This window comes from Arvicanthis niloticus, chromosome 11 (genome assembly GCF_011762505.2).
Source record: "Arvicanthis niloticus isolate mArvNil1 chromosome 11, mArvNil1.pat.X, whole genome shotgun sequence".
Lineage (NCBI taxonomy): Eukaryota > Metazoa > Chordata > Mammalia > Rodentia > Muridae > Arvicanthis > Arvicanthis niloticus.
The window spans coordinates 23,015,544-23,031,913 of NC_047668.1; the positions used below are offsets into that span (position 1 = coordinate 23,015,544).

At 39.0% G+C, this 16,370-nt stretch overlaps 1 protein-coding gene across 42 annotated transcripts in view; it reads right to left on the reverse strand.

The window, feature by feature from the left end:
* Nrcam (neuronal cell adhesion molecule) overlaps positions 1 to 16,370 on the reverse strand; it is a 326,757-nt gene that overhangs the window by 92,300 nt on the left and 218,087 nt on the right. For 32 of the 42 annotated variants that reach the window (XM_076941918.1, XM_076941913.1, XM_076941908.1 and 29 more), the window contains 13 exons: positions 15,937 to 16,080; positions 13,458 to 13,569; positions 11,913 to 12,079; positions 11,664 to 11,811; positions 9,696 to 9,820; positions 9,234 to 9,263; positions 7,461 to 7,562; positions 5,697 to 5,894; positions 5,529 to 5,599; positions 4,338 to 4,563; positions 3,749 to 3,864; positions 2,058 to 2,262; positions 82 to 204 (listed from right to left, as the gene is read on the reverse strand). In XM_076941918.1, the coding sequence (XP_076798033.1) occupies positions 82 to 204; positions 2,058 to 2,262; positions 3,749 to 3,864; positions 4,338 to 4,563; positions 5,529 to 5,599; positions 5,697 to 5,894; positions 7,461 to 7,562; positions 9,234 to 9,263; positions 9,696 to 9,820; positions 11,664 to 11,811; positions 11,913 to 12,079; positions 13,458 to 13,569; positions 15,937 to 16,080 (1,767 nt within the window). The remainder of the gene's footprint in view (positions 1 to 81; positions 205 to 2,057; positions 2,263 to 3,748; positions 3,865 to 4,337; positions 4,564 to 5,528; positions 5,600 to 5,696; positions 5,895 to 7,460; positions 7,563 to 9,233; positions 9,264 to 9,695; positions 9,821 to 11,663; positions 11,812 to 11,912; positions 12,080 to 13,457; positions 13,570 to 15,936; positions 16,081 to 16,370) is intronic. The other 10 variants (XM_076941917.1, XM_076941915.1, XM_076941932.1 and 7 more) reach the window with 1 other exon arrangement.

Sequence of the window (16,370 nt, forward strand, 5' to 3'; positions counted from 1 at the left end):
TCAAAGGTGTGAAGTAACCAATTTGCGTTTTGCAACAGGAGCTTGTTCAGAATCCATCTTTTCCTTGTCATTGTAACTTACTTGGCTGGTATTTTAAGATGTACTCAGTCAGGATGCCATTTGGGTGGCTTGGTGGGTCCCATTCCAATGTGAGAGAGTCCAGTGTAGGATTAACAATTTTCAAAGATGAGGGAGCACTAGGGACTTTTAATAAGAACAAATAGTCAACACATTAAAAAAAAAAAACATTTCAAAGTAAACACACATTTTCCTACTTACACAAGTGATCTAAAGTTTGGTTTTCAGCCTGGTTTTCGCTTCAGCTGAAAATACATTAACATAAATCTGTGGCAGAAACTTATTTCCTTTCTTCTCTTATTTTTTTTTTCTAATACTACTTCCATTTAAATTCACTAAAATCATCTTTTCAAAATACATAGACTGTCTTTATAGGGACTCAAACTATTTTAAAGCAGGCAGCACCTAATTTGTAGAAGCAAACTGGTTGCTAAGGGAGACCACCCTAAGCAAGCCTTTCAGAGGAAGCAGCTGTGTTTTGGCCCATTAAATACTATTTCTCCCCCCACCCCAGAAAAAAAAAAAAAAAAACCACAGGTGACTCCACATAGCCCCAGTCTTCACAAAGTCCCTGATGGGCTCTGGGCCCAGGCCAGGTTGCCCAGAGGCTGAGCTGTGCTTATTCCAAGTGTTCACCAGGATCAGAAAGCAAAAGCCAAGAGCCCCATATGTTGGCTCACCCCTAAAGCAGGATGGAGGAGGCTCAAGGGCTTCAGATCTCCTGGGCAGAGGCTGGCAAAGTATCAGAGGAAATAGGCCTAGTCTTCCATTTCCATCTTTAAAAGGCTTGGGGCTGATGTCCAACAGGATTCTGCCTTTCTACCATATTCCCTAGAAACTGATTGACACCAAAATCGCTCCTTCACTCTATCCAGAAACCAGACAATCAATTTGGAGCTCTCGTTTTTCCCATCTCCAGGGATGCTAAATCTTGGCAACAAACCCTTTTCTCAAGCATATACATTTCTTCATGCTCTCTGCTTCTTGTCTTCCTCCTGTCCTTTGCCCAGGCCTGCAATCATGTCTTCCACAGGCTTCTAAACTTTAACCTAATTGGTTTTTAACCTCTTAAGAGATCATAGATCTCTTCTCTTTAGAAAAATATGTTGACATGCTGCATGAATGTGTTGTTGCAGAATCATGGTATTCCTTAAATGTCTCAGCAGATCCTGAAGGAGCCACCACAGCCTGTAGACTAAGAGCTTCTGCCCCACAAGTTAGTATCCATGGCACCAAAGACAATGGGTGATGTGGGTCCTTTCCCATTGCCTAATCTCTTCTCTCATCCAGGATAAACAACTTGCATTTGGTAGAAGGATGCTTTTTTAGTAGCTTTGTGGCTTCAGACAAACTATTCTTACCTACCTCCCTTTCAGTCTTTAATCCCATTTATCTCTTCTATGACCCCTTGAGCTATCCAAAGGATACCTCACTAGTGAGAGAGTATGGTGGAAAGAGCCCTTCTGCCTCAGCATCTTCAGTGCTGGGATGGCAGGCTCCATTACACCTGTTGTAAGACTTATAGCCTTCTAATTCAGTACAACTTTATAAGATACAAGAAATCATGAAAGCATGTGAGTCAACTCCAACTCACTGAAATATTTTCCTTCGGGAGTATTTTCTTACTTCTTCCTCCCATCTCTCACACTTTCCAGAGGCAGCTACTGACACTTTAGAGAAGACACAGAATGTGACTCAGCTCAGAAAGCTGATGACTCCCACACTACATTAGCAATGTTTCAGATAGCTTAAGTGAAGAGGAAAATTTTAAGGGAAAGGGGCATCTGGAGACAGCATAATGCATTCTGAAGTTTTATGGGTACCAGTCATATGTGAGTGACATTTTTCCAGTTTTGTAATTATTTCTAATCATGCAATTTGCTTCCAGAGTATTCTCTCAATGGAGAACCTTCTGTAGTATAAAATTTTTCAGAATATGTCACATGCTCCTTGATCCCAGGGACACACCCCTTCCTTACCTCCCTCTGGAGTATGGAAGCCTCTGTCCGTGCTGGCTGGGCCCTCCCCTTTCCCATTGACCACTCGGACATTGAGAGCATAGTGACTGTATGGTTGCAGCCCTGGCAGCATGCCATGCGTCTTGCTGCCCTGGAAGGTGAGGATCTTCTTTTCAATGTGGCGTCTGTTCCTTTTAGAGGAGCTCTGAGCCTTCCAGTAGTAAATCTGAAGTGGCAGTAACCAAAGTCAGAGATGCACAGGAAATCAATGTAATCATGCTTACAAAACCAAAGCATTGGGGCTAGCAAGGGGACCCAGCCGGTAATGGCCCTTGCTATGAAAGCCTGTCAACCCCATTAGGTCTCTGGAAGCCACATAAAAGTAGGAAGAGATAATCAACTCCACAAAGCTGTCCTCTGACCTCCACATATTCATGTGGCGTGGGCCTCTCCCTTCTCACATCCTCTGGACTTATAGGAGTGTACAGGGATGTGCACACACATACACACCATTCTTTTTCTTCAAGCTGAACTGCTGGTTTTCAGATAAATATCTTGGTGCGTTCTGCATGAATATTAGTAAAACAAATAGACACTGGTTCTCAGACAAGCAAGCAGAAGCCCACAGGTAATGACAAACTTATGTCTACAAAATAAAGCTGTGCTTTGCTATTGTGTTGGAGGACTATGAATGAAATGAATGAAACAGAATGGGATTCACTTGGTTCTTTCCAGAAGGAGAAAATGACCATAATAATTATTCAAGTATTTCACTTCTATAAATTTTGCTGTCCATTGTTTATATGCTCTTGTAGAGTTATATACATACCACACATTACTTAATTTAATCCTCTCCCGAGGGAGGCTTTTATTATTACTGTTTTTGTGGTACCACTGGGCTCATGAACCCATACTGCAAGTCTCAGATTAGTTTATTAGGACACACTACCATCTAATTGAAAGTACTGTTACATTTTTAGGCACGGGTTTTGGAAAGACAAGAAGGTGTTGCCTAACTTTGCTCAAAAGGTGAGAACTTTTGTATATTTCATTCTCTTGAAGGTTTCTTAAGAATTTGAAGCTCCCTCCACTCCTTAAGATAAATTAATATATGCAGAATCTGGTCACTATCAGGTGGGGAAAAAAAAAATGAGAATATGGCGCAGTACAAAAAGAATCCTCTAGGTGTCAGTGTCAAATCAAAGTAGTGATGTAAGTGGGGTTCTTTGGGTAGGTATATGAATAAAAATATCTCTAGCAACCAATATTTCTGTGTTTTTTAATAAAGATAATTAATGATCATAAGAATGAGTCAGTTATGTACTTAGAGTCTTAAAGTATGATCTGATTTATTACTGTTCTACACATTATTGTTAAACTAGGTGCAATTTGTTACATTTTAGTTCTTAAAAAAATCAATCTGCCTTATTTCGCATATACTGTTCAGTCGTCAGAAGGTTCTAAAAAAGGTGGGAAACCTGTGAAATATATAGAAAACATTATTTTATCAACTTATATAAGTGAGAATTCAAGTCAACTGTAGCTGGGTTCTTTAGGCATGGCTGGGAACAGTGAGTAAATAAACTTGTGAAGTCCTAAGTCCGTGAATAGACAAACCACATAACTTCAACCTAAAATGGTGTATATGACAAGTGGTCTTCACCATGGCCCTGCTAGTAAGTAAAGAACACAAAGTGTTTCCCTTCACCTACCCGATAGCCTTGTAAGTGTCCTCGGACACTCTTTGGAGGAACTGGGTCCCAGTGTACCTCTGCCAAGGTACTGTTCACCACATTGACACGCACATTTCCAGGGGCCACCATTGGAACTAGGAAGAGGACAAGAAAGGATGGCGGTGATGCAAATAGCTGTTATTTTTCATTTCATGCAAAAAAAAAAAAGTCACAATAGTCAATAACTTTGGCTTGAAGCACGTGCCACACTATATCATAGAGTCCTGTCCTATGGATTGTTGATGGTTAGCGGTTGACATTTCATTATTCATTCATCTGACTCTATGAAAGCAATTTTAATACTGTGAATTTCACTCCCTGCACCCACAAGCTCTGGATTTAGAATCCAGAGCCTTACTCATGTTAGGAAAGTGTTCTAACACCAAGCTATTTCCCTGGCACTGAATCGCTATGCATCCGCATAGCTGTACAAATGCAGGGAAATAAGCACACTGATTGCTACCTCTTGCTTGCTAACCGAGGTACCTCTGGAAATAGCCTCAGTTTATGCCTTGGGAGCTCTGTTCATCTAGGCAAGAGTAGAATGGTATAGACAGGGGACACTTACGGTCTTCTCCAGAATGTCCCATGACTGCAGCTGGCTCTGGAGCAAACCCCACATCATTCAGAGCTTGAACTTTTATCAGGTATGGGACAAAGGTTGGTGTTCCAGAAACAATGTATTTGGATACATTGGCCACAACAACAGACGTCCATTCATCATCACCATCTTTCTGGCGCCAGCTCACTTTGTATTGGAGGCCAGGCCCATTCGATTGAAAACCATTCAGGGGCTATGAGAGAAGCCAAGCAGAATGACAGTACAGCCTTTTACAGGAATAGCAAGTCCAGTTCCTAGACATAAGTAAGTGAATGCCGAAACACTTAAATGTAAACTCTTAAATGCCCACGTGTCCAGGGACATCTTCCCTTTTCTTAATTGTGATGAGATCCAGAGTCTGTTCCTCTGTGTCAAAGATTGTAACTTGTAATTCTAAAGTAGTAAATAACACACAAACCTTCCAAAGACTGGCTCCATAGTAAATGTGGGTGACTCTTAAAATATTTTAGTTATCTAGATTTACTTTATATATTCCTGTTTGTGTCATCATTGTCCACCTTGAGATGGAAACTTACAAACTTTTTCTATTAAAAATTTGGCCCCATCTAGTCTATCATATGTGCATATAAATATGCATATAGTATATATGTGTGTGTGTGCATGCATGCATAGATCTAAGGTTTTAACATTATACAGATAAATATTTTTATTTTAATAACTTTTCAGATCTAGAACACACAGATAATGTATGAATGATTGTAATAACAATTTGACTACTGAGAATAGCTTGATGCACATCTTCCAAATGGTCATTCTGATGATAATAATGGCTAGCTAGCATTTTTCAGCATCTATTCATGTGAAACACAATACTAAGCAGTTCACATACATTGGTTCCTTCAGTCATATGCAGCTGTGTTATTATTCCCATCATACAGATAGATGATTGACAGATACTTCTCAACAAGTACCTTGGTGCTTTTGATACGTGACTACAAATACCAAAGCTGGGATTCTCACCTGTCTGTTTTGATCACAGAAATAGAACTATTTAATTATTATACAAAGCAGCCTTCTAAATACAGATTTTTTTCCCACGATGGGTCAAAAAGAATATGAACTCAGATATTATTCTAAAACAACCTTTTTCTGTTCAGTATTAAAAAGGTGGAGGAAACAGAAATCTTCATGGCTCACCTTCCATGTAATCACCAAGTTGTCTGGCTCTGTCCCCAGTCCTTCCACAGCTGTGGGATTCTGATCTGGTTCTAGAAATGAAGCAGTCCCACGTGAGCAAGTTTCAGCTCTCTGGAAGGCACGGAAAACCCTCCTGTCTTCTGTCGGCTTCATGTGTCCCAGCCTTACCTGCGGCTTTTGTAAGATATTGTTCTGACGCCTCACTTGGCATACTCCTCCCAATGCTGTTCTCCGCCATGACTCGGAAGGAGTAGTTCACATAGGGAGACAGCTTCAGTTGGGCTGTGGTCTGTGTTCCAGAAACTTCAGCCTGGTGGCGCCACAGCCCTGCCTCATGCATTGCATCCTCATATTCAATGATGAACTCTGGCCACAACACCACACATAACACAAACCCAACACAATGAATTCAGTCAACTTAAGGACAGGTTGCTATAAATACCTTGTGGCAATTAAGAGTAGTCAGACACGAGTGATTTTGCAAGGGAAAAAAAAAAATCCTGTTAGGGTATTCTGAGTTCAATACTGAAGTTTGAGCAATATTTGACATTTTCTTCTGTCATGTTGAGCTCAGCTTATTTAAAACTATTTAGACCTGACCCACATATTCTAATGGGAAGTTTAAATATATGAAACAATGCTTAATTGTTGTCATTAAAAAGAAGTAACTACAGTGAATACAGCTAAGAAGCAGTTTTTCACTAGAAAGATTGACAGCAATCAAATATTTAACATATTTTGTTGAATGTGACACATTCTCAGGCCTCCTGGGAAGTATAAGCTGATACACTTGTATATAGGACAATTGAGAATATCTAACAATTTTTAACATACAGTCTTTGAGGACTTGTACTTCCAGCAATTGATTTTGAGCAAATGTGCTTACCCATGTGGTATAAAGACGCATGCAAAAGAATCCACATTGCTGAGTGATTTTCAATTGAAGCAACCTAGTTACAAACAAGCTAAATGCCTGCCAGTGAGGCATATGGAGCCAGATGTGATCCACACACACTGCGGAATACTCTGCATCAAGCCTTGAAGCCTATCATACTCTGATTTAATAAATGTCTTTGTATCCAAATGCTTTGATCTCTCATCTGATTTGTTTTCTCTCTGCTGATGTCCTCAAAGTGAGGAGCTGACACTTTCGAATGTGTCATTTTTGGCAACAGGCAATGGGAAGATGAGTACCTATGTTAAGACAAGGACCACATAAGCAGTTCTACTACAGACTGTGGGTCTGAAAAAGTCAGTTTCCCAATATTTAGACTGGATATTATCACCATTAGAAGCAGCGGATTAAATATTTATTTCAAGATGCATCTACTCTGTCTGTGCTGGGTAGTTTTATGTGAACTTGACACAGCTAGAGTCTTCAGAGAGAAAGGAGTTTCAGTTGAGAAAAGGCCTCCAGTAGGCCCCAACGTAGACAAGCATGTAGGGAATTTTTTTAAGTTAAGGTACAAGCAGCAGCCCTCCATGGCCTCTGTATCTGATTGTGCCTCCAAGTCCCTGCCCTCCTTGATTTTCTGTCCTGCCTTCCTCCTATGATAAACAGTGATGTAAAACTGGAGCCAAAAATCCTTTCCTTCCCATGTTGCTTTTGGTTATGGTGTTTGATCATAGCAGTAGTAACCCTAACTAGGACAGTGGAGACATATAAAGTGATTCTTATAGATCTTAAACACAAATGGTAGTGTGCTTACTTAACATTTTCAGGAATTAATTAGTTGTACCAGAAGCTATAACCAAGAATGGCTCTACCTCTGAAGAGCATCATACTTTGGTTCTAACACTAGTGATGAAGAGAATGAATGCCAATGAATGCATTTGCAAGGAATCAAAACAGTGTATCATACAATCGTTAGAGGTAATTGCTTCAGGAGTGGCCATTGGGTTTACCAGCCAAAAAGCCAAACTACCACATACTTGTAATGGGGCTATTGTTGTCATCGCCTGGGGTCCACGTCAGCTGAACACTTTTGTCAAGTTGATTGGTCAATTCTAAATCAAAGGGAGGATTCGGGACATCTGTGGAGCAAACACACACAAATGGTTAACTGTCTTTTTGCAAGTCAGATATTATTGTATTTGTGATACTGTACACAGAGGGACAACTTAGAGACATCACTTTTACTGGTCACTGAGCATGCAATGGACATGAAACAGACACATTTGAGGTTGCTGAGAACACTGCACACCCAAGGCAACCCATCATGGAGTTCTGCTTGCTTGCTTTTCAAGAGACACCAAATTAAGGGTTGCCAAATCCACTGAAGAAGAGCACATCCTCAGCACGCTCAGTATGTGTCCTCTCACGAGCAGAAATTAACACAGGCAGAAATAACACCAAGGAAGACTGAACAGTCAGAACTGAGAGACAAATGCAGGAAAGTGGCATGCACTGCTTGGAGAATTTTCAGTGTTCTGAGACACAGAGAACATTCAATCTGAAGGTGCCTGGGAACTGTTTTTAAAGATAGGGAGGTCTCTGCATGCATAGGCATTCTTACTTTCAGACAACCCAGTGACTCAGAGGCCACTGCGAAGCAGGGCTGCCTGCTGCAATGGTGCTTTTGAAGTTAACTCTCTTCTCTGAGACTTAAAAAATAAAAAACCTTTGCCTATAGAAGGGTCTCTGAGTTCTGGGGGACTAGAGGACATATAAATATATGGAATTTTTTTTCTCTTCAGTAAGGCAGTGCTACATGTCCACAGAGGGCAGGATTTTTAGAGAATGGTCAGTGATTCTATAGAAAATCTAGCTGAGATTATGCTACAAATTTATGTCTGATATGTGTGTGATAAATAAAGACGAGTTTTCTGAATAAACATGTTTCTGGAGATGATTTCTGATCATTTTCCAGACTCAGAAAAATAACAAGACATTGTTATGCCCCTTTGTTCATTCCCTGGTGACTTTTAATGCAAAATGAGTAAGTTTCTCAGACATAAGACATTAATGTTGTCCCCTAGGTGTACACTGCTTGGAATTCAAATCTCAAAACAAAAAAAATATATTTCTTTAATGTATATTATTATTGTTATTGGTGTGTTACATTTGTTTCTGTGTATGTATGCAGTGTGGAAATGACCAGATTCATGTGAGAGAGCCCAGCGTACTGAGGCTGATGTCCGCTAGGTGGCTGGATACTGAGCTTCTAGGATCTGCCTGTCTCTATCCCCCAACATTGGAGTTACAGGCATGTACTGCCATGTTCTGCTTATGTGTGGGTACAAGAGACTTGAACTCAAGTTCTCTTGTCTTCTCAGCAAGCACTCTTATCCACTGAGTCATCCCCCCAGTTCCTAAACACACCTTAAGAGACCAGTAAAATCCAACTTTCAGAAGGATCCTACAAAACAGTTTTTTCATTCTATAAAACATGGATGACAGAGTGTGGCAAATGATTTATGCTACCATACAAGGAATCTGTCAAAGGGGGATTTTTATAAGATGGAATAATTTTAAAATAGCAAGTAAAATATTTAGAAACAACCGGAAATACAATGAGCAAAATAGTCTACCCTTACGTATACTATAATGTTAAAAGAAATAATTGACTATAATAAATGAAACCCATGATAACTGGCAGCCATTTTCTTTAAAGAAATGCAATGATGTGACAGAGAAGAGAAGGTGATATCTGCAAACGGAAGATTATTTGACAGAAGACAGAAAGAGAAGGCTCATTAGTTTACCGTAAATGGGGGCTGGAGTTGGAGGAGGAGCTAGAAAGGACATTAATATAAAGGAGTTTAATCAAAATTAGTCATGGAAACATAGAAGAAGACAAAAAGCAACACAATAATATTTTTTTAAATTAAGCTCTCTCCTTAGCTGTGAGGTGTGACATTGATAAATGGGTAGTGACAATTTAAGAATACAAAACCCCTCTGAGTCTAGATTAGAGGTTACCTTTCTTAGATTGTTTTTGTAAATAAATGTCATTAAATATGCACATCCACCACTTTGTCATAGTCTGTATATCTACACAGAGCATATTTCTATGGAAACTGTCTCCTGAAAGGCCTTTCTGGAAGAAGAAAGTCATTCACCCTTGTAGCCATAAAACTTTTACAAAAAAAATATTTAGCATCTACAATTCTCTTTCCCATCTAATGTGGAGGGCCTGCCCACACTGTGTTTGTTCTTGCCCTTACCGACAACTCTGAGCACAGCGCTGGCGGAAGCACTGTCCAGTGTTGTGTTGGCTGTACATGTGTAGGTGCCACCATCGTCATCCTTTACATCAGATACCACCAGATGATCCTTGTCAGTGGAGAACCTGTAAACAGAACACATGGAAGCCACCGAAATGACAGTGAGACACAGCTGACAACTGCCTTCCCAGCAGGCAAGGGTCTCTGTGAACTTGATAAAAAAAAAAAAAGAGGGATGATAAACACTTCAGCAATTAGAGTGAACCCCTATATGTCACTATAGTAATTAATAAACCTGAAAAACATTTGGGGTAGGAAGGATACTAACTCTAATGGTTTTCAGTCAGGCTTATGGAGTCTTAGGAGATTCTGCAGTAACCCTCCGTGGATAGGGCCAAAAGTCACATGATATACTGTGAATATGTACAATTATGGCATGCCAATTAAAATAAAAAATTTAAAGATTTATTTATTATACACATATGTATATGTGTATATATGTATATGTGTATATGTATATGTGTGTGTGTATATATATATATATATATATATATATATATATATATATATATATATATATTGTTGCTGTCTTCAGACCCACCAGAAGAGGGCATCAGATCCCATTACACATGGTTGTGAGCCACCATATGGTTGCTGGGAATTAAACTCAGGACCTCTGGAAGAGTACTCAGTGTTCCTAACTGCTGAGCTATCTCTCCAGCCCTAAAATTTTTTTTAGCTGGTAAAAATTACTGCTGCTATCCTGAGGTAAGAGGGAGGGTGCCATATTTACTTCAACTAGAGTGCTTCACTAAGGGTTATGTGGTTATTTTTAAAAGAAAAGAATTTTTAAATAAGGTACTACTTCCTGCAGAAATTTCATGTTTTTTTTTTCTTACACATGTATTAAGTCCCACAGCAGAAACTATGAAAAATATTGGGATCTTTCTCATCACTAGATCATCATTCTCCACTAAGAGTTTTCTAGAAGTTATTTGCATAATGCATGCAGGATTCATGTATTATTCCAATGAGGCTGCGGACATTGTAAACTGTCTTCCAAGTAATTTCAAGTCAAACCTCAGCTAATCTAACCTGATGGTCATTTCTTCATGCTCTCTTCTCTTTACAACCTCGGATTTCATGTGTAAAATTGCCCAGACGAAGCCTCACATGAAAGAGAGCTTTGAGCACATGGTGAGAAAAGCCAGCAAGTTATTGTGGGGTCATTAGCAAGCAATAGGGTACCATTTAGTCATCCTGGGCTTAGATCAGCAGCAAGAAAACCACAAAAACCATCTTTATCAGAACACAACATTCCTAGCAGTGGGTATCACTTGTGGCTGCTGTAATAGCAAAAATCACACAGCTTTGTTTACTAGGTCAACCTCAGGGCCTCACGTGGAAATGCCATGATCTTTTTTCTATTCCACGCTACAGAAAATAATGTGCCCCTTTAAATGCTTTACTTGGTTTTGATTTTCTTTACTTCTGCAAGTGTTAGGTCTAAATTAAAAAAAGAAAGAAAGAAAGAAAGAAAGAAAGAAAGAAAGAAAGAAAGAAAGAAAGAAAGAAAGAAAGAAAGAAAATATCCAAAAGTAGTACTGCTTAAAGTACTGGCACAGAGTTGGGTGAATTCCTGATGAGATGGGATTTCTGCTTATTTGTAGGGTGCAGATTAAAGCATGTGTTGAGACTTCACCATTAAAGTTATACACCCATGGATGTTGTCCAAATTCTGGAGGGATTTTTACATCCCATAGGAGATCACTGCCCAAAGCCCAACATTCTCAGGCTCTCATTTCAAACCCTTTTAGTTGTAGATATTTTACAGTAGGAAGGAAATATGTATCTCATAACTCCGTGGACAGCTGACTTCAAACCCTGAAAACATGATGTCAGTAAGCCTTAGACCAAGAGCAGTGTATAGCAGAGAGAAGGAAGAGGAAACAAAGACTCTTGAAATACCTTTCATCATTGGGCAGCTCTCCATTGTCCTTCAGCCACATAATGGTGGGGATTAAGGTGTGGTCATGTTTCACTTTGCATTCAAAGGACACCTTGCTCCCCCTCTGAACGACTGCATATTCAGGTTGTTTAATGATCCTGGTTGGATCTAAAATTCAAAATTATCATTATCCATTTTGGCAAAGCTGAAGAATTTTTACTAGGACATACAATACAGTACTTGAAAAAGTCTCATTAACAATGCCTTACCTTTGATTTCCAAGTGAACTTCATTCTTTGCCATCCCTAATTTATTCCATGCGACACAAGTATATGTCCCAGTACTATCCTTTTGGGCCACAGGGATTTCTAACGTTCCATTATCATGTAAAACATAAATGTCTTCATGAAGAGCGCCTCCTTTAGTTCCTTTAAACCTTCGTTACAAAAGTTACCAGAGTGAGAATAAAACACACAGAATGGGGCCAGCAGCAAGAGTCAAGGTCAAAGGCATTTCGAATGGCTACAGAGGTCAAATTTCTGCTCAGTTATAAAGTGGACATGAAAAACAACTGTTGAGATTTCACTTTTCGAGTCATAAAATCAAAAACACTGTCCAAAACCTGAAGGGTTTTTTTCCACAAGCAATTCTTCTGACACATCAGAGGAACATGCAAAGAAAGTACACAAAATAGGAGCATATGAAAGTAAATGGAGTTTGCAGACCTAGAATAACAAAATATAATGGGCTGCAATTTTACGAGATACATGATTAAATAAAGACATTGCTATTTTATCCTTGAATAGATGACATAATAGGCAAAAATAAGAGTATATTTTAATACACATTTCTCCCATAAATTTTAAAGATAAAATTTTAAAGATATTTTGATTTCAAGGCTCAAGATTATACTCTAAGAGTAGGACCAGCAAATGCTCAGTGGAAAGAAACCGTGTATGTGAGGTGGGAGAAGTGGAGACAGGTGAATGGGCACAGAAAAAGTCAATCTGAGTTCAAGGTTAATGTCCCCATCTTTACTAGGAAGTCTGTCTGTGTTTGTGTTTCTCTTCTTTGTGGTTACAGTGGGCCTGGAGAAACTTCCCTTTACCCTTAAGCCTGCTGTCACTCTCTTCTCAGTAGCTGACAACCAATATATATCTGTTCTAATTGTTAATCACACATTCTCAGCAGCTGCCATCCTCTCCTTAGCCTGTTTAGCTCTTCTAAAGCAAATAAATTAGCAGCAACTGAAGAACTCCTCCCAGGAATGGTATATGAAAGTGAATGTCAGAGGGGACATTAGAGGGCACAGCCTCTCCTTCAGCTCCATGCCATTTTATTTTATATTTATTTTGTTATTTTATGTAAATGAACAGCTACCAAGGGTTGAGAGTTGAAAGCCAACATTTGGGTACTGGGAATCAAACCTAGATCCTCTGCAAAAACAAGTATTCTTAACCACTGAGTCAACTCTTCATCCCCAACCCCAAGATATTTTATTATCAAGAACATGTTTTCTAACCAGTCCTTCAGACACTAGTCACAAAGTTCCATGCAAAGGAACTGTGAAATAGTCCAGCCCTAAATCTTAAAAATAGTTTATATACAGTTAATAGAACATTCTGGTAGTATACATGTTACCTATGTGAAAGTATTCATTATACCCACAGAGTTGGTAGCCAATAAACATTTGAGAAAGATTAAACATACTATAATATGAGGTCTGTGTATTGTATTTTTCCTGTTTGTTTTTGGACTAAAACCAGACATGGTTAGAATTAAATATCAAAAAAACAAACAGAGCCGTTACTTACCACTCAATGGTAGGCATAGGAGACCCAAAGAAGGCACAATCTAACAAAGCAGGCCTGTTTGAAATGACCTGGTACAGTGTGTTTGCTGATGTAAGAATCCGAGGTGGTTCAGCTAAAACAATTTTAAAAGGTACAGTGAACACTAGGTACACCTTAGGTTTCCAGTGTATTTATCACATTTTGTTTTGGGGTCATTAAAGTTTATGATAAAATACAACCCACATGATATTTCCTATAAGATCTACATCTGTAGCATCAGTATATTCACTCAACATAGACAAAACACCTCCTAATATGTGCTCAACATGTTACTTGAGAGTTAATCAGTTGCTGATTCACTTATCTGTATTTTCTATGCTGTTTAATCACTGATTCAGTTATGTGTATCTCTCAAGGCACTGAGTATCCTGTAGTGAAAGAATGCAGCTCTTTAATCATTTTGGTAACACTGGTCTAACAGGAAAATATACCATTGCTTAATGACTGACCCATCATGGCTTGGGACCCAACACTGGGAAGGTTGGAGACACATAGAGAAAGCAGAAAAATGCAGAATGGAAAGTATGGTTCCTGAAAAACAGAGGGGACCAAAAAACCTCTTAAAGCCAAGGAAGCAACAGCATGAAGAGTGTGAAGAGAAAAGTCATAGACTAGGAAAAGATATTTGTTCATCATATGCCTGATATAAGACTAATACACAAAATGTTTAAGAAACTCAAAGAACTCAACACTTCAAGACAACAGATTGGTTTAAATGGGCAAAGGACCCAAATCCACATTTCTCAAAAGGAGACACACAAATGGCCAACAAAGATGTGAAAAAGTATGATCACTATCACTAATTATAGAGAAACACAAACATCAACCACAGTGATGTAGCTCTTGATACCTGTTAGAATGTCTGGCTTTAAACAGACATACATAAATGCTGTCTTTCAGCCTTAAAAAAAAAGAAGAGAAAGTGGGGTTTGAGAGATAGCTCGGCACTTAAGAACACCTGCTATTCTTCCAGAAGACCCAAGTTCAGTTCTCAGCACCCATATCTGGGGGCTCACAGCTGCCTGGAACCCCAGATCCAGGGGATCAGGTACCTTTTTCTAGCCACTGCAGACTGCTCTGCACACATGGCAGGTACTCACATAGACACACAGACATAAAGACAAATAAACTTTCTAAAAAGGAGCAGAGGATCCTGTGTCTGTGGTACTAACGAATCTGGAAGACATTCCGTGAGCGCTCAGAGTAACATGTATCGCACTGATCTTACTGAAATATAAAACCTGAAGATGTTGAATTGATAGAAGAAAGCATGAGAAGAAACCCAGAAATCAAAGCTGTTTCCTCAACTTCAACCAGTATCTCAATTGCTGAGCTTCTGGGCCTTTGTGAAGGAAAATGGTGAATCTTGTTTGGCTTCCTTATGTTAGTTTTGTTAATTTCAACACACTATTTGAAAGGATTCACGTATAATTTTTGCTTGACAAAAGAATAATTCTTACATAAATTTCAAAAATATAGCTTTTGGTAATTTTACCCAATAGGAGAGATGTAGTGCTCACATAAGTCAACCATTTTATAATATGCTTGAGCCCATCATAGATTCCTACAGGGTTTTTTTTTTTTTTTTTTTTTTTTTTTTTTTTTGCCATATTTTACACATAAAACAATGTATACCTGTGACTTGGTTGGAAGACAAGTGTTATGAGTAATTTAGTTCTTTACGTGGCAATCATGAAGTTGTTTTTGAACGTGTCAGTTTCTGCAGTGCTAAATAAGAATGGTTCCATAGGCTTACATGTTTGAATGCTTGCGTGGCAGTTGGTAGAACTGTTTGGGAAGGATCAGGAGGTGTGGCCTTGTTGGAGAAGCTGTGTCACTGGGGATGGGCTTTGAAGTTTCCAAAGCCCACATCATGCTAGTTGACTCCCCACCTCCCCTGCCTTGTAATTGTTGTCTCATCATGTAAGCTCTCAGCTACTGCTCCAGCACCATGCCTGCCTACCTGTTGCCATGCTCCCACCATGATGGTCATGGACTTTACTACTCTCTGGAACTATGAGCTCCAAACTGAATGCTTATTTTTATAGGTTGCCTTGGTCATGGTCCTTTGCTACAGCAATAAATAGTAAATAACTGTCAAAGGATGAAAGAGCTGGCATATCCATTGCTAATGTGAACAAGCGCTATTTTCCTTTTGAAGGGTTTAACAGTCAAACCATCAGTGAACAGAACAGCCTGTTTGATTATTTCTGCAGTAGAGAATCTGCCATAGAAAAACTGTATGAAAGAATTGCAAGAATAAACAAAAATCACCCTTAAGGAAAGATTTGTCGCTTATCTACCCTTGTATATAATTTGTAGCTTAAAACACTTAAAACATTGCAGGTAGCAAAGGCATAATGCATTTTTGCTGAGCGAGCAGAAAATAAAAGCAGTCATTAATTTAACTTTCCATTCTTTTCATAAAGGAAGAGCTTACCGAGCACATTCACAAATGCATTTGCTAGTAAATATCCATATTTGTTAGAGGCATTGCACTGATAAACCGCACTTGAGCTTTCTTGAACATTTGAAAATATAATGGTATCTCCATCTATTTTTCTGCTGGGGTCATCGAGAGCAACTGTTTAAATATAGAAAGAGAAAATAATATGTTTCTTGCTGTTTAAAAGATATGTGTTACATGTGCAAATCTGAGATCTTACATAAATTGGACATAAATACAGGCTGATCTAGGGATATGCATCGGTAAAAGGAAAAGCATGGAGGGAGCGTTTACACACAGGCATTAGAATATGCACAATGCTCACTTAGCATTGTGTGAATGGACTGTACTTTAATGCTGATGACTGCTTCAAAAGCAAGTCCATGCTGGGCAAGAATATCAAATTCAGGAAAACATTGCCATGTTTA